Source organism: Micropterus salmoides, unplaced genomic scaffold (genome assembly GCF_014851395.1).
Source record: "Micropterus salmoides isolate LMB-PRFRI ecotype aquatic unplaced genomic scaffold, ASM1485139v1 Ms_hic_scaffold_13, whole genome shotgun sequence".
In the NCBI taxonomy this organism is placed as follows: domain Eukaryota; kingdom Metazoa; phylum Chordata; class Actinopteri; order Centrarchiformes; family Centrarchidae; genus Micropterus; species Micropterus salmoides.
In genome coordinates, this window is record NW_024040374.1 from 24,637,573 (window position 1) to 24,662,479 (window position 24,907).

At 44.2% G+C, this 24,907-nt stretch overlaps 1 protein-coding gene across 9 annotated transcripts in view; it reads left to right on the plus strand.

Annotated features, from left to right (window-relative positions):
• Positions 1 to 24,907, plus strand: part of dab1a (DAB adaptor protein 1a) — a 202,849-nt gene extending 177,942 nt beyond the window's left edge. For 2 of the 9 annotated variants that reach the window (XM_038716428.1, XM_038716427.1), the window contains 13 exons: positions 2,007 to 2,138; positions 6,288 to 6,407; positions 6,871 to 6,909; positions 7,375 to 7,437; positions 8,779 to 8,832; positions 12,850 to 12,999; positions 14,833 to 14,895; positions 15,021 to 15,117; positions 16,036 to 16,442; positions 17,149 to 17,344; positions 17,451 to 17,599; positions 18,964 to 19,060; positions 22,799 to 24,907. In XM_038716428.1, coding sequence (XP_038572356.1) covers positions 2,007 to 2,138; positions 6,288 to 6,407; positions 6,871 to 6,909; positions 7,375 to 7,437; positions 8,779 to 8,832; positions 12,850 to 12,999; positions 14,833 to 14,895; positions 15,021 to 15,117; positions 16,036 to 16,442; positions 17,149 to 17,344; positions 17,451 to 17,599; positions 18,964 to 19,044 — 1,551 coding nt within the window. In that variant the 3' untranslated portion in view covers positions 19,045 to 19,060; positions 22,799 to 24,907. The remainder of the gene's footprint in view (positions 1 to 2,006; positions 2,139 to 6,287; positions 6,408 to 6,870; positions 6,910 to 7,374; positions 7,438 to 8,778; positions 8,833 to 12,849; positions 13,000 to 14,832; positions 14,896 to 15,020; positions 15,118 to 16,035; positions 16,443 to 17,148; positions 17,345 to 17,450; positions 17,600 to 18,963; positions 19,061 to 22,798) is intronic. The other 7 variants (XM_038716429.1, XM_038716432.1, XM_038716431.1 and 4 more) reach the window with 7 other exon arrangements.

Below are 24,907 nucleotides of genomic sequence, written 5' to 3' on the forward strand. Positions count from 1 at the left end.
AGTGACACTGTCTGGCTATGCAATCATCCCAGATCCAGATGTAAACTAAACCGAAACTAAATTGTTCCTACTCTCTAAGATGTACTTGCTACCAAGACAAAGCAGAGCAATTGAATTTATGCAGTCATCTCATTCTCTGCTCTCTTTGAATCAGAGTCCCCTTTTGTCACCTCACCACCCACCCAGAGATAATTCAATAACCTCAGCAACTGAGCTCTGTGTGTGTGTGTGTGTGTGTGTGTGCGTGTGCACATGCACTGCCTTAGCTGTCATTTTCAGGTCAATCAGAGGTGATAATAATAATCATTACTCTAATTATTAATTTAGAAGACATGACTTCTGCAATGATTATCTATTTCTGCTGGGGCTCTTAGGTGTGTGTGTGTGTGTGTGTGTGTGTGTGTGTGTGTGTGTGTGTGTGTGTGTGTGTGTTCCAACTCCCCTATGTTAAATTTGTGTCTTACGTCTGGAATAGCTTCAAATTGAGCAGTGTGTGTTTAGCCTCAGACGTATAGAGCTCCAAACACTACCATGCACTCAAGGGCCGCTGGGTCATTATGTTGACTGTGTGTCTCTGCTCCCAGCATGCAGTTGGCATAGACAATAACAGCAAAGCGGACATTTACTGTGACTTAACAGAGGGCTATTGCATATTAAGTTGTGAATTGTGTTTGTGTGTGTTGTGAGCGAGGGCACAGATGAAGTGATCAAGTCGACAGCTTGCCGAGCTGTGATTGTCACTGATCCCCCCTCTGTCCTAGAGAAAAACAGTGCCATCTGCCATGGGCAATGCCAGCTTGGCACTCCCCACCCAGGGTAAACTGGAGAGGGCAGAGGAGCTAGATAACAGTTTAATGTAGGATACAAGGTCTCTGTGTGCTTGTTTCTGTCTGTACACCTGGGGGAGTTTGCATGGGATTTTCTTTTCTGCTTTTTTGGAAAGCTGTACAGGAATTTTATACCTTTGTGTGTGTTCAAGTCCAAAATGTTTTGTTTTTTGTTTTTTTACACTGAAAACAAATTCAATTCCGTTGTCAGTCATGAAATGCTATATTCAAACATGTTTTGGTTAAACTTGATATATTTATTTCAACCTGGACCCTATTTTCCCAAGTTTTTGTGTCTATGTGACTAAGTAACATTTTTTGAAACTGGTCCAGTATTGAACAAAACAGGGCTTTACGTGGCAGAACAGGGAAACAGGGCTGCAACATAATCCTTGCAGTAATTTTGCCCCATTATAGTATGTCCACTAAACTTTTGCCAGTTAGTTTGTTTGTGAAATTGTGTGACTTTGGTGTTTTTAACCCTTTAAAACACCAAAGTCACACAATAACACAAACAAATGAAAACACAAAAGTCTCAAAAACGCAAACAAACTATCCGACCGAGGCAGAGCTAAACCAGCAGCTTCCGCATTCTGCAAGGTAAAATTACGTAAGAAAGGTCTGTCTCTGTAGGGATCCTTTCCACAATGTTGTCAGACACTTATAATAACAATCTGAGCCGGTCAGTGGCAAAAACGATGAGGCGCAATCGGCTTTAACATTACATTGAAGCCATGCTTCGCTGCTGCCGACTGCGGCACGCTCGCTCAATACTTGACCAATTTCAAAAAATGTTGTCCCAGTTAGTCACATAGAACAAAAACATGGGAAAATCCAGGTTGAAAAATACAGAACTTAGTTTTTTGTGTTTTACATGGTACGGAAGAGAAGCAAACAGTTCAGTTGACGACAAAGAAATATTGAGTGCATCAAACTTGAGAAAGGTGAAAGGTGCTTTTTAAATCCCTATATACTTATTTTCTACCTGTTTAAAATTCAGTTTTTTGTTTTTTTTTTGTTGGGAAAAAGATGCTGAGATTCTTTGCAAGTTGCATTTGTATTTGCATGAAGTCATACTTTTTTAGGAAAAACTTAAAAATCTCACAAGAATACAGTCGTAGTTTTTTTGCTTCGCTATGCATGGTTTGTTTAAACATCCTGTGTCTTGCCTTCCTGCAGGTCCTCCAACACCATCATGCAGTCCACGAGATCTCCTACATTGCCAAGGACATCACGGACCACCGAGCCTTTGGCTACGTCTGTGGGAAGGAAGGGAACCACCGCTTTGTGGCTATCAAGACCGCACAGTCGGTCAGTGCCTGTATAGGCATCTGTGTGTACAGATGTGTGTGTGTGTGCATTTGAGTGTTTAGCCAGGGTCTGTACGTGTTTTACCATGCACCTGCCCTGTGTCGGTTAATGTATGATTCATCGGGGTCTTTTCTCAATAGCACGAACCTCTTGACATTTAGATAAGGACCCTCGAACACCAGCTCCTGTCCCTTTTTTTGGTGTTCATCAAACAAACTGTTTATTCTAGGTCTCTAGATTTTGTGTGTGTTTCTGTGTGTGAAGGGGTTCATGTTCAGTCCTGCAGCAACATACTCTATATGATATTGAGTACCTCTTTTGGACCTGTTATGATTGTGTCTATGTGCCTGGCTAGTTTAGTCTGGATCCAGCTGGCTTGCTCTGTAGCCATATTGATTTCCCATAGTGAGTCGATGAGGGTTTGAGTGTGTGTCACCAGCTCTAATGGCATATCCATCCTCCCAGAGCCATGAACCATGGCTCTTTGACTTAGTAAGACAGACACACACACACACCAACCAGACTTGCACTCAAAAAATTGTTGCCAACCAAATGCTACCCTGCTGAACAGCTAGGCTAAGCTCTCATCAGTCAACTAAGCTGTCATTTATCTGACGTGTGCCTGTTGAAAGGTCACAATTATATTTTACTCACATTTTCGGTATTTGAACCCTCCATCACTAGCACTCAGAGTATTAGTTGTGGAGCAGTCGATGAAAGAGGTGGAGGCACAGAGCTGAGCAGAAGCTGGGGCTGTAATTGGAAAGTAACCACTTTGAAGTGAATTAACAAAGCTTCTCTGTCGTCATCAAGAATAAGACTTTAGGTTGTTCCAAAAAGGCCAATTTAGGGGTGCATTCGAAAAGTAATTGGCTCACCACTCAATTCAAAGTCTCAGCACAAGAAAGACATGTTTTATTTAGCAAGTTTTAGTGGAGATGAAAGTGCACTAATTGTGTTAGAATGGATTTTGTGGACAGTCTCTTAGTTCATCACAGTTTTAATATGAAGAGGTCTATTCATCACAAAAGCAACCTTGTATCCAATTTGTAGTAAGGCTACAGAGAGTTAAAAGACTACTTGGTCCAGAACATCAAATTTTTTGACTGCCAATTTTTTTTTTAAACGTATTACATCTCCAGTTATTAAATGTTTTATTTTGATCTCTTTGAAAAATATGGAAAATTACCACCATGAACAAATCATAGCAGCGACTGCAAATGAAAAATAATGTGGTGGTAAAGTGGTTCAGCCATCACCGGTGGGTCTAGCTGTCTCTGGACAGTGTGTTCACTCGCTGCTGTTTCAGGACAAGCTAAGCTTTCACTAATGGAAAAGTTTCGCCTAATGCTTTTTTACCTTTTGTTTGCAGTGCACAAGGTATATTGTACATTTCTGGGTACAGATATAGATTATGTCCAGGTTTTCTGGTGCAGTGTCTCCAGCTTAGTTTAATGGCAACACATTTATCAACTACCCAAATTAGGGGTGCCAGTCAAAGTTGTCTGAGCCAAGATTCAGGGAGCAAATGCTTGTCATAATTCACCATTTGGCACAGGGTTCAATGATTATTGTTCTTGTACTTTTGTCTCAAAAGAAGGCCTCCGAAACTCTGGATGTCTTACAAAGCATTGTTTATTGAAACCTGGCTGGGGAGACTGGCAACAGCATAGAGAGTGTGGACACAATGTAGTACCAAACCAAATCTGAAGGACACTTCCTGTCTGGGGATATTTATTCTTCCTAGACCTACAGAGATTCACTAAGTGTCCAAATAGGGTTGTTGTTCCCCCCTCTATTGGATGCTGGTTCAAACCAAGACACTATGCTTACATAAGTCATTGTTTGTCATTCAAGTTACGTGCACTTTCTACATAGAGCCAGACACTCTGTAATGAAACAAAATAAAGATAATGTGTCGACCGTGGGTTACCTAGGAGATGAATCACAGAGTGCATCTTTATTGAGGCCTCTGTGTCAGTCAGCTGACCAAGCAGACAGGGAAGAAAAGTTTGAGCTACTGTTTTGGAGAGCCACAGGCTCTCACCTTTGGCTTACTTTAGCACAGCAGTTGACCCTAACATGACCTGGGGAAACCCCTAAAGTTCTGTATAGTTCTGTAAGTAGCTGTATGTTCATGCACATTCTCTGGAGGTTTTCAAGATTCGTTTCAAATAATGTAGGAAATCACTAAATGAATGTGATTTAAACAAGGCAAGTTGAGTAAAATTCAATGTACCGAGAAAGAAATTGAGGAATATCCTGGAGAAATCCTGCCAGTGAACTGTAACCAACACCAGGATCTAATCTGGGTAAAAGAGGGTGAATCTGTTGCATTAATATGCAGGGTGGATGAGAGAGTCATCTTTTGCCCAAAAAGCCTGAAAAAGTCTTTATCACCACATTTTGTTGGAATCATTCGTCACTGTTGCCTTAGGCTATGTATTAGTCATCTGATTCAGGAGTGCAGAACTGAGGTTATATCATCCCGATGATCCTATGAGCTGGCCAGTTCTCCTAGATCATCCTCGAAGCCTCTTGCATTTACGATTCTAAAATTCACTGCTTGCCTCAGCTCCCTGTGATAGACGCTGTGATAGAGGAGGAGCGAAAAAGGATGCGAGAGAGCAAGAGATGGCAAGAAAAGATGGAGATTAGAGCATGCATTGTGAAATGCAAAGGATCTCTGAATCTGACAGAGTGACAATAAGTTTCAGTGTTGGCTCAGCAGGAGCCACCGTTTACCCCAGTGTGTCTGTCATGAGCAATATGCGGCTGAGAACATCTTGTAGGAAGAAAACACTAAAATAGAACTACTTTATGCGAGGCAGCGTTCAGTCTGTGAACTCTTGGTGCACTTCGCATCAGTCAATAATTGATTAGGTCTGAAACACCATTGTAGTGTAAGACTCTCTGCTGTGACAGAAGTAATAAGTTGTGAGTCATCTTAACTGGTTTGTTGTCTGTACTTTTGTTCCCCTGACAAGACAGGTGGTACAAGGTAAGTCAAGAGGCTAGTATCTGCAATTGTCACTGTCTGAACCAGGCCTAGACAAAGAGTAGCGTATGTAATGATTGTGTAGATAAGTAAGAGGCTTATTGACTGTCTAGTGTGTCGTTGTGTGGAAGTGTGCCCCAACCGGCTTTCCAGATCCCAATGATAGGCAGTATTTATTTATTTAGCAATTTGTTGTCTGGAATTTCCATTTTCTTTGTTTAGTCATGATAATGTAATCATCCGTAATCACTTCTCAACAACCCATTCATGTATCTGCGACTCACCATGACTAATAGGACGCACAGATCATAAGAAGCACTCAATAAGACAAACACATGTTTGGGGTTTTTTTTGAGGGGGTTGGGGGGTTAAATTATGATCCAGAAAGTCCAGTTTGAGTAACTTGTGTCAAAACACTGCGCAACATTTTACAATTTTGAAAAACTATCATGGCTACGATAATTTTGTCCTTGGTCTTGACAATCGCAGGGCAAATAGTAGATTTAGGCCAAGTTATTGATACAAAATGTGCACTTGTTCACATTTGATGTACCAATGTAGCGGGGTGTTGGATAAGGTTGCAGTAAACACTGAGTAGGGCTAAACTTTTTTTTTCCACTACTCTCTGCATCGGGAACACTGCTGTGCCAATGCAGCAATCTTACTGACATTAGAGGGTGTCAGGGGAGTGGATTTTCCCTCCTGTGTCATCGCACTTCCTAAAAGAAATCCAGCTCCATCCCAATCCCAGAAGTTATAATAGCGTTTATAAATATTTGAACTGCATATTTATATATTAAAACAATAATGATTCCTGGACTACCCACTCCCGTTAATTTTTTGTCCTGTCTTGTCCCAGTCCCATGATGAGTGGTGAAACTGACTCCTATCCCACGGGATTCCCAAACAAATGACAAGGTCTAATTGAAATGAGAAGGAATGAGGTGAAAATGTTTTCTATTGCAGTGCTAATGTTGGCCTGACCATGGCCTTAATCTCTTGGCATGAGGTAGGACAAGTTCAGTCACCACACTACAATAAGCAGGCATGGTTGCAATGGGTTCTAATCGATACTGTTAGTGTATATAGAGTGTGTGTGTGTGTGTGTGTGTGTTAAAGGGTGGGTGAATAATGTGTCCTTGTCTTCCTAGGCTGAGCCTGTGATTCTGGACCTTCGGGACTTGTTCCAGCTCATCTATGAGATAAAGCAGAGAGAGGAGATGGAGAAGAAGGCCCAGAAAGACAAGCAGTGTGAGCAGGCGGTCTACCAGGTACACTTACCAACTCTCTGTTACCTGTTTTTTTCCCCCCTTTTTTAGCAGTGTCTTAATCATCTGCCATAAGTATGATGAGCTTCATCCGAGAGACTCTTGACAGATAAGTCAAGTTAGGCTTGAAAAAACATCAAAGCGAGCAAATGACATACTTTCAGGTTTCATCAGTGGCACCACCTGCCCATTGTGCTTATTTCACCTTCCTCTGTTCTGTCTTTTCTCCGTCTCTTGTTTAATTTGTCTTCATCTCTCTGTCTGCCCCTCTCTCTCTCTGATGATTGCCAAATGATTATCTGAATGCTGGGAAGCTGCTATGTCTCGTTGTGCTTTCCGCCTACTCTTTCTACTCCACCGGCTTAACTCTTCGCCTCCTCCCTCTCTTCTGTCTTCTCCCCTCTGCTCCTTCTCTCCTCCCCGTTTGATCTCTCTCCCTCTCTCTCCTGCCACCGCTCATCCGCAGACAATACTGGAGGAGGATCTGGAGGACCCGGTCTACCAGGTAACTTCCTGACCAATCACCCCGCTGCTGTCACCTGCTGCATTCAGCTTGCTCCTCTCTGTGTGCACTGTGGGGAGACAGCCCCTGTTTGGTTACAGTGTGACAGTGTGGTAATAGCACAATATGTACACTTTGGAGGGTTAGAGGTCCACATATGTAGGAGACTGTAGGAATCTGTGCGATCATGGGTCTTGTGTGTCTGTGTGCATGTCTGCCAGTTGGGATGCATGATAAGCTGACAGATGGATTAGTTTTCTCAGCTGCTTTTAGGTATTTTTCCCGCTTAAATTCTCCACGTGTCACCAGGAACTATCTGTTCTTCAACTGCTTTTCACTGAGAACCTATTGACAATGCTGTTTGACTAATCTCCTCTGCAATATCACCTTTTTCTCTCTATTTCTTTATCTTCCGATGTCTGTCCTGCTTCTTACATCCCTGTCCTCCCTCTGCTGCCGACGTTGTAGTACATTGTGTTTGAGGCGGGACACGAGCCCATCCGTGACCAATCAGAAGAGAGCATTTATCAGGTACTCACAAGCTCATCTTGTCTGCTTGTGTCTCAGTTACATTGTCGTCATCTTGTAGTCAGCTGTGGTTAAGCTACCAACAACAAGAAGCTCCAGAGATTTAATCTTCCACTTGCTAGCCTATCAGGAGCAGCTACATTGCTCTTTGATGGGATAGATATATTGTGGACTGCTCATACAATTAATAGATTATTTTTTCACCCATAAAACTGTAGATACATGAAAATAAAAGACTGTAAGAATCAGAGGCGTACAAACAACTAACACCCTCTAGAGGGCCCTGACAGCCAAAGCTTGATACCCCCTGGAGACAAGCCTTTCTCTGGGTGCACTCCTCAGAGGCGTGGGTAGACCTCCAGGGGATGAAGAGGGGGAGGGTTTGGTGCGTGCGTGGAGGGGATGTGGAGGTTATTCCTGGCCTGTGTGGAAGGCGGACCCCTCCTCTTTTTTTCTCTCCTCCCCTCCCTCTTTTCCAGAGGAGATGAAAGAAAGCGGGGGAAAGAAAGATTAATCACCAGCCTCTCGTTTGATCTTTAAATAAAATGGATTGGAAATAGACGGAGCGCTGGCGCGTGCACAAGCTCACACAAACAGAAAAACACGTACAAACAAACACACACACACACACACACACACACACACACACACACGTCAGGCGTAAGAAACGTGAGCTTCAGCCAGCCTCCAGCCACAGAGGAAATAATGCATGAATAAAGATGGCAGCTTCTGGAAATAAACATGTAAAAGAAGTCAGAAAGCATTGAGAGGAGGAGAATGAATGGGACAGGCTGTTCTAGATGGATATCCACATTCTTCATCAGTGCTATTTTTCATTTACTACTCTGATTAGGGCACATCCAACTGTCACTGTAGGAGAAACAAAACCATAGGAATCCCAGGTTTCATACATATCAGTGCGCAGTGTGTCTTCTCCTTGCACACACTGTCAGATCGATCTGCCTGTGTGACATGGAGATATTACATGTGTGACAATCTGAGTTATTACATGTCTGTGGGTGCGATAAGAAGCCTTATCCATTCTTTATTAGGGAGAAAGCGAGAGGGAGAGACCATCACAGCAGGCCGATAAGTCTACTGATTAGCCTTAGTGGATGAGTTCTCACTCCACCGATTTTAATTCTGATTACCCCTGCACACACTCACACATACACTCACACTCTACTAGTGATTGATTTGATTCCTGAGGAGTCAGGTTTCAGGGTATTGTGTTGGCATCCAGTGTGTCGCAGTGCTGTAACAGTGATGTGTAAAGACTGTTTCATCGTCCAGAGGTAACAGGCTCTCTTGGCTGTTCTCTGACTTCATTGGCCAATTGTGTAGGTTCCCACCAGTCAGCAGAAGGAAGGGGTCTATGACGTCCCAAAGCGACACCCAGTGAGTGACCGTGTGTTTGTCCGTGTCCCACCACCCCACTCAGCCTGCCTCCCCCTCTCAGACAAACCTCTCAGCCGTCCCACCTTTACTCGAGTGCAAAGCCTTTCCCTTCGGTGCCCTCTCCTTTTGTAGAGCCTTGTGAAGCTCTAATTTTGCAGCGATTCTACTTCCCGTTAACATCGCTCCCTCACAGTGATCCAGTGTCTGTGATTTATCCCTGAGAGGTTTGCTGGGACCCAGTGCTCTTGTGCAATGTGCTGTGCTACGTTTCTGCTTGTGCTGTAGCTGTGGTGGCTGGTGCCCTTCTCCTCATGCTCCGTGGTGCCTGCTCCTTATGGTTAACCAGAATACTGTGTGTGAATGCGTGTGTCGTGTCAGTTTGCTTTATGACGCATGCCTGGCTGTGGTTTGCCAGTGGTTAATACAATACAAAGCTGCATGACCCGCCAGATTGCGCTGAGCACACATTTTGTCACTGTCATATCTTTTCTTTGATGGATATAAATTATACGTCTGACTTTAATGTGCATGGCCTCATATTTTTGTATCTATATAGAAGGATGTTGAACAGTCGTTCACCCTGTTGATGCATATAAGTAAGAGTGTTTCCAGAGTAAATCTAAATCACTGTTTGTATGTGTGTTTACAGTACTTGTGTTTGTGTGTGTGTGTGTGTGTGTGTGTGTGTGTGTGTGTGTGTGTGTGGCATATCTTTAAGCTCTTGTTAGTGGCTGCCACACTGCCAGTTGTTATAATGAAAGATGACCTTGGCCACTGTCAGGCTGCACTATAACTCAGTTGCTTTTTTATCTGCCTATAAAGATGCTAGTTATATTTGTGCCTGATTTAATCTGCTAAAATCTTCATTCTCAATAACCAGGCTGCTGTCCTGAATGTGTCTGTGCGTGTGGTTGTGAGCCCATGTTGCTGTTCCATAGATCAGTATTCCCTCAGTCCATCCAGAGCTCACCAGCTCTGTGTGTATTCCCCTGCAGTGAGTCTTTTATCCTTAAACCGCTAAAACTGGACTCCTCCACGTCACTCCTGGCAGTCACAATCCCACACTAGGAATTTTGGTAGGCTTGGAATCAGTCTCGCAGTTTTCTGGCTGCATATTATCCTCAGCTTTGGTAAGAAGCTTACAGGCACCATAGTATTTCTGTTCTCTCCTCACCCAGCCCACAACACATGCTGCTATTTGGATTGCCTTTGTGTTGGCAGGTGTCTGAACGTGAACAAATCCAATATTTCTCTCTTGTTGTGCAACCAATCGGACTAGTCGTCCACCCTATTTTAAATAAAGCAAATTGCTGCTTCCCAGTAAGTCAGAGGGAGTAAATATAACCCAGGATCATAGAAATATAAATGGATCATAGAAATTTAAGAATTTACTTTGTGGCAAACCGCATGTATTGTATTAAAGACAATATAATTTGGTTTTAACCCAGAGGGTAGAAAACTGCCGCTGTGCTGCTCTCTCCGTGGGTTGAATCTTTCAAGCATGTTGCACCTCCATCACTGATGTCACAGCAGGATTTTTCCATCAGAAGTCCAAATGCTGCATTCACATCCTATTGTTACAATAAGCAGCCTCAAGGAGAAACGAGGCATTTTGGATACATCTTATATTTAGTGAAAAGAACTGCTAAAGCTACAGCTAAAAACTGGTGCACCTTATAAAATGGCTGCAAAGCTGCAGTTGCTGCCAGTGTACTGTAAATAAACTCCATTGTTAACATCAATACAGTCAATTCAGCTAATTACAAAGGAGATTTATAGCTGACACGATGAATTTGTTATTAATTCCTAATGATCACAAATTTAGGCAACATTATTGTTTATATGGAGTGGCTGCAGGGCTTGCATTGATGCTAACTATTTTAACACTTAAAATTGAGATGTTTTCTCATTCTTCCTATTCAGCCAACATGGCATGAATGCAGCAATAGCACTTGTTGTGACATTACTGACGGCGGAGTGACCAGAGGCGTCTCCTCAGTAGAAATAATGACAGTTGAAACTAGCATTAGATGGGATCATTGCTGTGTGTGTGTACCCACTACACCTGAGATGAAATGATAGAACCGGCAGAAATGCAACATCCTGTCTTAAAGCAATCTCTTCTGTTGTTTACTCTGTCACCTCCGTAAACGATGACAAATCAATAAAACACCCACAGACACACATATAAAACCAATTCAATCTACTGAGCTTTTGACCCTGTTAGAACTGAGCGAGTGTGAATCAACAGAAGCCCTCGCTACCATGTAGAGGTCAGCAGAGTACCGCCAACAAGCCAAACACATCAACTCTGCTCAAACACTGAATTAGTATGATATATGATATGATATGTATCATATTATATACTGTACCCATATAAAAGGGGCATTTCTGTAAATTCGAATCTGTGTCTTTATTGGCCTTGCGTTGAGCTTAAAATAAAGGTTGCATCTAAATTGTGTTTGTGTGTGTGGTGCTGAGGGTTTTGGTGTCTGTGTGTGAGTGTATGTGTGTGAAAGAGTGTGACAGAGAAAATGACTTAAAGGGAGAGAAAAATGTCCCTAGTCCGGTTCTGTTTTGTTCCGAGTTGTGAGACGGTGTGTGTGTGTGTGTGTGTGTGTGTGTGTGTGTTTGTGTTTGCATGTGACAGTTTGCCTGTGTGATCAGTCAGACGGTAAGGGATCAGCAAGGTGGCGTTAATTAAAGGGACTGCGATAATTGTATGCAGAACACATGTGCACAGGTAATTACTGTTTCCCTGGAGATGGCTAATTGATAGGTGGCAGCTGTACTGATAAAGATAAAGGCCTGGGCAAAGAGATGGTCAAGAGTGTATAATGGGCACAGAGGGATAATTGGCAGGGCAAGAGAGAGAGGGATGGACAAAGTGAGAGTGAAGATAGAAAGGCAGAGGAATGGGCAACAGCAGATTGTAGCCTTTAGCCGAGTAGATACTGTATGTTTCAATCCAACTGTCAGGTAAATTTAAATATTCAAAAATCCAGATTAGGTGGATTTCATCAGTTGGATTCAAATGAACTATTATGCATCCAGTAGAATGTATTTCCAAAACTGATTAGTATTAGGCAAGCTGTTATTGTTCTTCATCATCAGTTAATGATGGCCATACTTCATGCTTTCATCCAAAGAAAAGCATACACTCAGCAATATTGTAGTGCACCAACTACTCTTGCTTTGCCAGAGCTATCTGCACATCATATTTCAGTGCCAGTGCTGGCAAAAGATCTGGCAGAACCCTTGATCATTCTGCTATAGCTGAAAAAAAAATTGGAGGATGTTTGTACAGTCAGATTTTTCTGGGGTGGGAGCAAAATCCATGCAAGTACGACGTAATTCAGAAGCCTGAAGCCACAAGCCATATCAGCTGTTGACTGTACAGACAACATTTGTTAGCTGGATAAATTCCTATTCATGGGATTTGTTGCTGATAATAAAGCATGAACATATCATGTAATTTTTTGATTGTAATTCACTTTGATGGAGATCCAGCTTGATGATGATGCAGAGCAAGCTAGCAGTAAGGAAGCAGTTTTTACCCATAAAATGTAACATACTCCCTCCCTTTGCTCTCACATACAGCATGTTAGTTAATCCAGCTCCTCTTACTGTGTCTGCCTGCCTGTCTCACACTGTGGTTCCTGACACAGGGGAGCAGGCTTTACAGAAACACAAAGAGGGTTTAAACCTCAGCTCAGTGCTATAGTTTAGACTAAAGGTAGGGATGATCTTTAAACCTTTTTAAATCTTCACTTTGGCTCTAAGTCTGTCAAGAAGAACCGTACCTTCGCCTGAGTGAGTGTATGGTGATGTGTGTGGTAGTGTGTGTGTGTTTTGTGACACCTGCAGACCATTATATTCCCCTCTTAAATGAGCCTCATTTCACCCCACTCCCTTCTGTCTCACCCTCTCTCTGAGTGCATGAAAAACCACTAATTTATTTGTGTGTGAGCACATTTTCATCCCACCTGCCATCTAACACTGGGGTTGTGATTGCAGAATGGACAAGAAAACAACCCCCACCACCACCACCACCATCATCACCAACATCATTTCCATGATCAGCCACTCCAGCAAGAACAAACTGAACTACAGCAGCAGCAGGCAGTGGCGGATCTGATAGACTTAGGTCTGGAAATGGTGACTCAGGTAAGGCTACGTACATCCAGCAAAGGACAGTGCTGTTGGGGTTGGGGTTCAGATAAAAGCTAGGAGGGTTTTCAGTATCTGTAAGCAGGGAACACACTGTCCTAAAGGTTACCTATCAGCCCCCATGAACTTCTTCTTTAGGCATATCCTCAGATGATCTCCCATCCTCCTCGGTACCGCTCCACTTTTGTTCTTCTCTAGTCGTAAATCACCTCAACTCTTGACCCCTGTCCTTTATGAATAAAACATGCGACCTCGCTGTTGCATAGTGACCGGGTTGAGGCAGAGGTAGCGTAGAGTACCATACGTATGGGTGCACCTGTGCGTTCACACTTGCATGTGTACATATACATAAAATATGGAGGACGAGTGGTATAGCCTAGAGAAAAACACTCCCAGCAGCTCCGAGCAGAGGTCTTTTAAGGGCAGAGTGGACGTAAAGGTCAGAGTGTCTGCTAGAGAACGGGTGGGGGTCAGGAGGGTTAGCAGACAGCGGCGGTCATCTCGCCTGCAGACACACTTGCAGAGTGCTGCTGCTGCTCAGAGCACATTAATGAAGCATTCATAACACTCTGATAATCACAGCAACCTGACCCCACCACCCCAGATCCACATGCGTAAAGAATATTGAGTCAAGTGACTTAACTAAAAGTGGACAGAACGTCTATTAACGTCAAACTTCCTGTACTGTTTGAACACTCGCTCCAGTGGCATTTTTCCTGTGCCGGGGGTTTCTGTTTAAAGAACATTAGCAAATGCTGTGTGTTATTGACTCAGAGCACCCTGTGCCACAACACTGAGTAACAGCCATAGGAATTTGTTGCATTTTAGTTTGAGAAGGATGTTTCTTAAAATGCGTTTTGTGAATATAATCCTGTTATCAGTCCTTTTGGATGCACCATTTTCTGTATCTTTGATATCTAGCTTAGCATCTTGTTGAATTGATCTTTATCTTCTGCAGTAGACTCTGCAGCAACAATAGTCCACATTACAGCCTTCCTTCCCCCCTTCTCTTTGTAAAAAACCTAACATACCCATCCAGACCCATAACTGTTAAACACCATGCACACAGATCAATTTTCTGATAGATGTAAAAAGTACTTTTTGGTCTATGTGTGACCTACGAGAAAGAACAAGAGGGAAGATATTCTAAGAACATTCATTATTTCAAAGGAAATTATCCGCAACCATGATTTATGCTAATCTCTGACCATTTATTCAAGGCTTAAATTCCTTTACGACTAAAAATAGAGTTTCCTTCACTTGCCACCAGGCCTAAAGATATTATTAATGCGGAGATACTAAAGAAAAGGATCATGGGGAGACTGTGAAAGGAAACAGAACGATACAGAACAAATTCAGATCAAATAGAAAGGCTGCTGTGTTTGATAGCTGTTTCCTCTGAGGCACACCAGACATCCTCTACTACAACAGAGGAACATTAATGACTTGTCCAGAAGAAGACACTATAATGATGCAAGGTGGGGGGTGTGGGGTGGGGATGTGGAGGGGGATAGTCTGCCTTTGGACCAGCTGCTGGAAAACATCTTTATGTGTAGCAGAAAACTACGACTGTGATAACTCTTGGTAGGTATGTCATCATAATCAATCATTTCATCTCATTATCCCATCTCACCTCACCCCTCTGTTACCTCTTCTGTGTTGCTGCCACAGTGCTCAGGTAGGTACCACAACCAAACCAAGCTCGTGTCTTGTTGCATGCAGTGTGTGATGCATGTTGCACTGGAATGTAAACTGACCCAGATAATGCATGTAGTACAACAGTGTAGCTATTGTACCTGACTGCTAGTGTATACTTTCTCTTATTCTCAGAATATCAACCAATTAGAGATTTTTGGAGACATGTCCACTCCTCCTGACATCACCTCTCCATCGGTGAGTAGCTGTCATACATGCACGGTTTGTGATTTAAATCTTATAAAATCCTAACTATACTTTCCGATTATTTTTATATTATTATTGTTTTCTCTCGATCCGACCTCCAATCGCGCCCTGCGCAGACCCCCGCTTCTCCAGCCAACACCCTCGACCCCTCGCTGGGCTTGCAGCCTCCCACAGAACTGTTTGCTCCCTTCAATCCTGCGTCTGTGCCCTCAGGTAGGACCTTCATTTTCTACTTAAATACACCGCTGCTACAAGCGGAGGGAAAACAAACGCAGCGGGAGAGAGAGTCGAGACAAGAGATGAAGGGGAGCTGGAGAGTCAGAAGATTCGGAGGCAGAGGGCAGAGGGGAGAGAAGTGTGTGTGTGTGTGGGGGGGTCTTCAGGGGGGGTTGCTAAATAGAGGGGGACGGAATAGAATTGAAATGTAGATGAGGAGAGGGGGAAGAAGAGAAAAGGTGGTATTGGTTGTGTGTTGAATATGAAATGGATTATTAGCTTGCTGCCTAAGCTGCTGCTGATTTACCTGTGGCTGATGCAACTGTGGAAGTCAGAGGTAATAAAACATGCTGAGATGATTGTAGACTCCTTGGTATGCACAGGGCTTCTGTGAATTAGACATCAGTGTGTACTTATTTTTTAAGGTTCTCCTCCTTTTACTCCCCCCTCACTTCTGTTCGTCCCCTCTCCTCGTCTCTCAAATGTCAATGTAGCAGGTTGGCTGAGGTTAAATGTCAGCTTTCTCTGCTGTAGGTATCAACTGGGACACGAGAAACGGGAGACCATCAAGTGTATAATAGAATAAGCTTCTACTGATGAGTTTGAGTGATTTTAATGAGTGTGTGTTCTGTGAGCCCTTCCTTTTCATAATGACTCTGCCTCATTCTAAAGGTAATTATGATAGTTCACCATGACCATTAGGAGACACCACATTAGCTGCAGGCAGAAGTAGGGCAGCATTCTCTTGTGATGCATGGGTTATTATCTGTGTGAAAAGCACTGGTGAGCATCTGCATTGTGGGTATTTTAATCACTTCCTCTTCTGGCTTCTTTTTTTTATCTCATTAAGGTTTTACAAAATATTCCTGTATATCTTAATCTTAAGCTGTTTACAAACTTGCCACTCACCACCAGGTTATGTGACAATGGGAGCAGTACCCCCCGGCCACTGGTCCCAGCAGGCGTTTGCTGCCCAGACACCGCTGGCCTTCGGGGTCCAGTCTCCTCTAGGCCCGGTAGCCCAGGTGCTGCCAGGCGGCCAGCCTCTCATCTGGGGCCAGGCCAACATCTTCCCTGCCACCCAGCAGCAGTGGGCAGCCATGGCAGCCGGAGCCTTCCCCCCCACAGCCTACCTCCCTGCCCAACCTGTGGGCACTCTGCCTGCCGCCATGTTCCAGACTCTCACCCCCGTCACGACTGTGACTCCCGCCGGCGAGAGCCATTCAGGTGCTGGAGCAAGCGCTTCAGCTGCCTCCCCTTCAGCGTCGTCGAGTCCGCAGCACGGGGACAGGGCGAGAAAGATGGGCAAAGAGATGTTCAAGGTGGGGAGCTAAAAAATAAAGAATTCTGATGAAAACACAATTATGATATCTGTTGGGAACTCCATTTTCTACCTTGTGTTGTTTTTAGAAAATGTGGTCATGACGCAAAAGAAGAAATTAGCAGCAAAAGCCCAAATGATTTAACATCAGCCAGAGAAACCAGGAACTGTATTTATCTTATCATTCTTTTTCTATTGTTTCTGGGGACATTATATGCCTTTTATTAGATAGCTGACAGGAAATAAGGGGAGAGAGATGGGGAAATTGTGGACATTGTCAGCACCTTAACTTGGCACTCTTACTGTTTTTTTGCATCCCAATCTCAAAGAGCAGGGCCTGGGTACAACTGGAATTTCGTTGAGACCAACCTAGATTTAGAATGAGCCTCTGTGGAGTTTGTTGCTCAAACAGTCCAACCCACTACGGTTGACACAAGAACACAAGAATGGATGAGACTATTTATGGAGGCTGAGACAAGTCTGAGTCCAAAAAGCTACAAGAGCTGAGACGATAGAAGTTCAAGACGATAGGAAAAAAACATCTTGAGACCAAGACAGGAAGCACTGCCACCTAGGTTTTAGCCACGGTGATCAAGTGCTCTTCATCAGATTTGACGGCCATGCTGTCAGTCAAAGTATTCAAAGTTAAAGTAACTGTGTGAGGTTTAACTTTTGCCTTTCTGACCAATGCTTACCTCTTCCTGCAGGACTTTCAGCTGGCAAAGCCTCCGGCCATGCCGTCGAAAAAGGGTGAACAGCCCAGTTTAACAGGAACCTCAGAGGCATTCAGCACTTACTTCAGCCGTGTGGGCACTGCCCAGGACACGGACGACTGTGACGACTTTGACATTTCTCAAATGAATCTGACACCAGTCACCTCCACAACACCATCCACCAACTCACGTAAGAACTCTGTCCATTCATGTCTGTCCGTGCTCCAAGCGACCTGCTTTTTCTGTAGCATTTTCTGTCTGTAGCTACGTCTGACTCAACGTGACATCCCCTGCAGCACCCACCCCAGCTCCCAGGCAGAGCTCTCCCTCCAAGTCCTCCGCCTCCCATGTCAGTGACCCCCCCACCGACGCCACAGACCCCCCAACAGATGACTCGTTTGGGGAAGCAGAGGGCAGCCCTAGTCGCAGTGGAGAGGAAGATGCTGTAAGTGTGTGTAGTTGTGTTTGTGTGTGTGTGTGAGAGAGGATGGTAAAGTCAAGTGTGTGTGCATTTAATAACTCACTCCTTATGCTGCTATAACCTGCGCAGCGCGTTGAGATCTGCTGATAAATAGCCTTTGTAGCAGTGTTGGCGGGCCAGGTAATCACTCTGCCTGATTAGGGGACCGATGCCGTTGTGTCCCTTAGTGTGCTAGTGTGTGTTCGTATCAGTGCATGTTTGAATGTGCACATGAAGTGTGTGTGTCTGTGTGAACATGAGCTGTGGCGTACCTGCATAAGTATGTAGTTCAGAGTGTGTGTGTGTGTGTGTGTGTGTGTGTGTGTGTATGGTCAACACAGCGTTAAATTAGCTGGTGGAATTGTCAGAAGCATCATTAAGCTGTTATTAATACCAGCCAGGTAGTGTCCATACATCACTACTTCTATATGGACAGACTCATCTTTGGTGAGATAGAGGCGGAATAATGCCCCAATTCTTCTTCCAGGGGCAATTAATATTTATTTTACCAGCAGCACATCCATATAAGTGAGTGAAATTAAGGAAAGATAAGAAGATAAAGTGAGATTTTAGGAAGGTCGGAGAAACTCCCTTTGACCAAGTCCTTGTAGAATGAGTGACTTCCAAGAAGACTTTTCTAGTACTTTTCTAGTCTGCCTTTCCCTCTTTTTTTGCGTTTCTTTCATGCCTGCCTCTTTCTTCTCTTTTGGTCTCCACTCTCCAGGCGTGAAACATTAGTTTTATGCCTCCAATCCAGCTATTATTGGAAAAAATAGAGGACTTTCACACTGCTGAAAATGTCACCAGGCCTGAATAACACACAGAAGCTTTACACAACCCTGAGAAATGTGCACTGGTGGCGGCAGTGAGTGAATGCCGCGAAAAGGTTACAAAGAAAGACAGGAAAGATGGAGCAAAGGCTGGAAAACAGCCTCCCACTCTCTGAGGGGCGAGGTGTAAAAAGCGGTAGTGGTTTAGGAAAAAAGCAGCAGATCAATAGTATGAACTCCACAGATGCTTTCATAATAGACATCAGTAAAATACATGTGTGTGTGTGTTTAAGTATGTTTGTATGTATTGCAGATGTGTTTCTGAGAAGAGACAGGCTGTGTGGGCTGTGTTTTCTCACTTTAAGAGTCCTTTGAATTTCTCCTTCAGAGTATTGACGCCTTTTCTCTTTTGCCTCCTGTTTACTTCTACTGTTGTAGACAATCCTGCGATCCCTCTTTCAGATGTATTCTTCTCTGTCTACTTTCCTTACCTCTCCTCCTTATTTCCTTCTCTTACACCCCTCCATTATCTTTTCTCTCCACATTTCTCTTCCTTCCTCTCCTTCTTCCCCTCTTTAGGCTTGTGGCTCTGGGTCACCCTGCCCCAGTGAGACAGCAGAGCCTAGCCCAGACCAGGCCAGTCCAGAGGCTGGGAGCTAGATAGCAGCAGGGCAGGGTAGGTATCCATACCTCTCCTCTCCCTAGCTCCTCCTCCTTCACCTCCCTGCCCTTGTACCCCCTACTTACATCAGTCTCAGTGTGCTGCATCTTTTTTCATCTCTTCCTTCTTCTGAGTTTTTCTCCTTCTCCACCTGCTGTCACGCATGCTCAAAGAACGGCATGTGTTTGACTGACTTTGAGTGGTCATGTGTGTGACTGTGCATGTATGAGGATTTGCTTGTATTACCTTACGTGTGTTGGTAATTTTTGTCGTAGCCACACCTAGAGTTTCGTAAGTATCTATCTATTATGATGTGGCATTTGCATGAGTTTTTGAAACAATGTGTGACGAGTTCATCACGCATGATCACTTTGACCATGGTGCTCTGTGCCCTCATTATGTCTTTGTGATGTGTACCTAAATCACACCCAGTTCCCTAAATAGCACATATCTCAGTAGGAAAGCCAATGGTGTGTGGCAGCCAATCATAAACTGTGCACTTGAGCGAACAGGATGTCTTCTGGGATGTGTCAATGTTATGTGCAATATGCTGATCTTAAATGTTTAGCATTATTATAAAAATGATGTGTGCTGTCATTTTTATGCATTATGCATGTTACATGATGTAATAATATGTGTAGTTTTTGGGTTGTATTGTAAGAGGAGTGTGTTTTTTCACATCTTCCTAGAGGAAAACTTTCACACAACTTGTATAGGCTGGAAATTTCTTTTAGAGACATGTCAACATGCGGTCTGCCTACTCAAGGAGGGGCACACATACACGCACACACTCCTGGGTCGCAGCCATGAAATGGCATGCTTCCAAAGGAGAGAGCCATTTTGATCCCTGCCTCCCTACCCTGTGTCGTCACCCACACAATTCCCAACGATGCCTCCTTAATGATAGCTGCTGGCACTCACACAGGGAAAAATGTAATGGGTTTTGTTTTCATCAGCTAATACTGGGGTGCCAAGATTAATGACTGCCCCAACATAATTGGCATTAATTAAAACCCAAGAAGCCTTCTAGTCCTTCCCCACTCCAGGAGAGGAGGAGGGCTGGCTGAAAAGCCTCTCTCCCCCGTTGGTACTGTCTTCATATTCAGTCGGTCTGAAAGCTGCAGGGCAGCAGGTGGACACGGGCCTTAAGTAGGAGGACGGATTGTAGAGTACTGAGTGGTGAATCTGGCAGCAGACTGACTGTTATGGCCAGAAGCACAGAGTTTTTCCTCTGTAGTAGGTGGACTGCTTTGGTCCTGGTCCAATGAATCTGCTCCCATACGGTGTTTACTTGCTCAATCACATTGGCTTTAGACATCTCCCCTAACGAACACGCCTGTGCACTAGGCCCACTTATTCCCCAGACAAGCACACAAATGATCGATACTGTCACCACCTGTGCTCATATTGGAGCCAAAAAAAAAATAATGCGCGTGTGTGTTTGTGAGTGTGTGTTTGGTGGTGGCTATGTCCTGTCCTCCCCTCCCACTGTGTGGCTCTGACAGACATGTGTTCAGGCTAGTGGGAGTTTAAGTGTTTTTTTCTGGGGTGATCTCATCATGTACAGCGAACGCTCCCGAGTCTCAGCCGTGAAATGGCCTGCTTCCACGGTTCACTGAGCAGTCTCACATTGCTCCCCCTGCCCAGGGCCTACCACTCACACGCATGCACATAAATGTCCACACGTGTACCAGTCTGGCCAGATATTTTGGCCTTCGGGCTGGTGCTACGCCAGCACATCACTCATACCTCCACCCAGTCCCTCCCTCCTCTCTCTCTCTCTCTCAGCCCGGGTGTACGGAGCTGGAGCAGCCCCGGCTGGCAGCGCTGGTTAGATGATGCGGGGTGACACTGCCGGGCTGTGGCTCTGGTGCAGGGGCTGAGCAGTATGTGCTTGCTGTCACCGCTTGTCTCAGCCTCTTTGTCACCTCTCACAGGGCTGCTGGCAGCTACTTTCTGCTGACTGTCTGGCCTTGGCCGGCCCTACAGGTACAGCTCTGTATCCCAGAGCCCAAAGCCTCAGCTAAAGCATCACCCCAAACCCTTTCTGTTCAGATGAAAGCCGATCCAGATTATGCAGGTCAGGTTTTGGTGTGATTTTAAGCGTGAAGCAGCTTTTTAAGAAAGTCTTCTTTCTTCTCACAGATACTACTCTGTCCCATGAGAGAGCTGTATTCAGATACAACATGAGTCAGATTGTGCTTGATTTGTGCAAATTTCAACACAGAATTGCTTTTACTGTTTTGGCCACAACTAACCAGTGCACAACAAGACGTTTTGAACATCAACTTTAAAAGGGCTGCTGTCATTATTTTCATTACTGGTAAATCTGTTGCTTATTGCCTCAATTAATCAATTAAATGTTTTGTCCATAAAATAATGAAAAATGGCCATTACAATTTTTGTTTTGTCTGACAGACAAAAAGACATTTAACTTACTCTGTGACAAAGAAAGGGATCAACATCCTCACATTTGAGAAGTTAGAACCAGAGAACATTTAGTGGGGGGCTTTTTTATAAAAGAAGACTGAATCTTCTGTCGATCGACTAACCAATGAATCATCACATTTTTTTCAGCTCTACATTGCAACGACATGCATGTGTGAAGTGTATAGTGTATGTTTAAATTGAGCAGCTCAGGCAAACAAAAGAAATTTGTCAGAAATCCGTCTTTTCTTCCAGACCGTCACCTCTTCCTCTTGACTCTACATTACGGAAGTGGAGTCATACAGCTCAGGATAATCATCATATTTTTGCTCAAGTTAAACATTCTCACGTAGATGCGTGTTTGCATTAGTTTGTCCCATCATGTTGTCTCTAAAATTCACTTCATGTCATATAATTTAACTGGACAGCAGCAGAAACTGCTGTATATGATGAAGGTTGCTAGACTCTTACTGGAACGTCATTTATTCTTTAGGCCTTGAGAGAATGTCGCACCTTTTCTCACATCAGCCGAAATTGCTATCACTCCAGCTGTCCTCACATCCTCAGTTTTCATCAGATTATATGAACATTAGGTACCGTATCCTTGTGTGGAAGCTGCTGGTAGACTCCAAACTATAAGCACACTTCTCTGCACCTCTGAGTGAGAGTAGTGTTCTAGAGTATAATAGGCCAGTCAGTAGTCTCCAATCAAGTTGTCCGCACGGCCGATTGAGAGGCTGGCTGTAATTATGTGTACAATAATAACTGGTCCATTGTGAGGGACTGCAGCAGACTTGGTGCTCTGACTGCAGGGTGTTCCATCATCCACTGTTGTCTTCAAGCTCAGTTGGAGAGAAATACAGACATGATGACTCATAACTGGTCTTTCAAGGCACTAGTTTATACCTCTGATTCACACTGGTCCTGGGGGGAGCCCGGAGTGGGAGAGAATATGCATGTGCGTGCACGACACGACAATAACTCGTGTCGTGAGTGAGAGGTGAATTTTTCAGTGAGAGCTCTGAATGGGGCTTGGAGGAGAACTGATTGGACGTCTCCTCCAAAGCAGTGTGCTACTGCAACCTGGTGGCCATGGTAGGTACAGGACCTAACAAACCTGTGCAGAGCCAGAACTTACTAGTCAGGGCTTGCAGGTTGGTGATACTTGCAGTTCAGTCGGATGAGAGAATGAATCAGAATCAGAAACTCAGCTCCTCCCTTTTTAATTATTCAGATGAACTGTTGACATTACAAATCCAATCAGGTTTTAACAGAGAAAAGTAAAAGCTGTGTGAAGTCGCTGATGTTTTTCTCTCTCATGAACAGAAGGGGAAGGACCCTCTCTACGCCCAGATCAACAAAGGGAAGAAATAAAGAGACACACAGGAGGACAGACCTGACCATCGCTGAGAGAACAGGAGGAGAGCCCTCACAGCGTGTGTGTGTGTGTGTGTGTGTGTCTGTGCGTTTCTGACACATCTCCCTGCCTGGCCAAGCCCTTCTTCATAACCTCTTTCGGCTAACAACCTCCCAGGAGGAGCCTCCATGCTCCCTCTGTTCTCCTCCTCCTCCTCCTCTTGTGCTCCTCCTCCTCCTCCTCTCTGCAGTCTGCTCTCCTCCTGAGGAGAGAGAGCTCTCTTGGTCATTCACCCCAGACAAGAAGGGATATCAATCACTGAGACGGATTCTCCCTCCACTGAGCTGTCTTCTCCTCTCCTCCCTTCTCCCTGTGGCGACTCACACCCAGCCTTACAGACATAACCTGCTCCTCCCCTCTCACCCTCCTTCCCTCGCTCCTCCTCTCTGTCTTCGCTCCTTACCCTCCTTCCTCTGCCTCCTGTGTGTGGCCAGAAACTGTGCTGCCAAGGAGGGACTGAATCAAGCAGTGCCTCCCTGTCTCCGACACACACCCTCACACACTCATCAGGATTAGAATGATCATTTTTCGTTTTAACTGACAGAATTTGCATCAGTACCGAGGAGATCTCACAGGAGGAGCTAGACTCTAACGGGCCTATCAGGGGTGGTCCGTTACTGGGATCACTGCTTCTGATTGGTTTGTTGGTTGGGGCGTTTTCTCCCCATTCTTTGTGAGTGTCTGCTGGATCACTATGCAGAAACAGACTCTCTGGGAGCTACTCACACACCTACTACACACAAGCCGTGCACACGGCAGCCTATATATGCTCACCACACACGCACACACTCAGTCATCTCTCACTCTCTCTAACATGCATACACACAGTAATTTGCCAAATGTCTCTCCTCGCAGACAGACTCACACAGAGGCCAGAGGACCAGACATTCTGAGGAAAGGACCCTGAGAGGGAAGTGTTGCAAGTCAAACAGATTCTGTGATTGAACTGTTCATTCTCTATAGCTTTTGTACAATACCAATTAAAAAAAAAGAAGAGGAAATTGAAAAATTGAATTTTTATTTTATAAGTCAATCAAGCCGCTGGGGTCAGCTCTATAGGAGTTATAGAGTTAACATGGCTTTAAGGCATCTGATCGTTGGTTTGCCAAACTCATTTTGTAAATAATGACAACAACAACCATTTTGTCCACCGGACTTCTGTGCCATAAAATAGGAAGGCTTCAGTTATGCAAACTCTTGACGTTAACCCAAGCAATACCAACATTTGTTTTCTTTTTCCTGTTTTCCCACTATGTTTTGTTGCCTTATTTTGCCCTCTGATTTTTTTCTTATGCATGGATGTTGTAGGTCTTTGTCTTAACCTCGCTTATTAACCCCAATTCCAGCTCCACACATATCCCCTATTTGTCTTTTAAAGTCCCACTACCTTCCATTGTTGTGGCCCAAACAAATTAGCTTTTGCAGTTTATGTTACCCAAAGCCTATGTATGCACCACAGCCCTGTGTTTCTGTACCACAAAGCTATATTCCAACTCTATGTTGCAGGCAACAGAAACACTCACACTCACTGTAGTCCAGAATGCTTCTCCCCTACATTGCGTTCCCCTAGAATAGTCTTTGAGATACAGCGATGCTCTGCCCATCTGTCTGTCTGTTCGTCAGGTGCCAAACTGCTGCGTCTGTGTGTGGACCGCAGCATCTTCTGCTACAACTACATCAACTGTGATGCCAATGACTCCCTATTTTATGGCCAGAGTCCCCATATCACCTGAGAACTCTTTTGGACTTCGATGTTGATTAACAAAAAAAAATTGACAACTAGAAGATGAGCAAAGAAGTTGAATTAAAAGGGAAACGTTGCTGTTTGAGTACATAACATTTCTAGATTTTAACTTTACCTCAGCTAACAGTTTCTTAATGTAAATTGACACATTATTTTTATCTTTATGAATATGACATTCTACAGTGGGTTTTTAGATGATTTTTGGTTCTCTCTTGATTTACGTATTCCACCATGTATTACTGTTACAAATAAACACATCCCAAATGACATGATA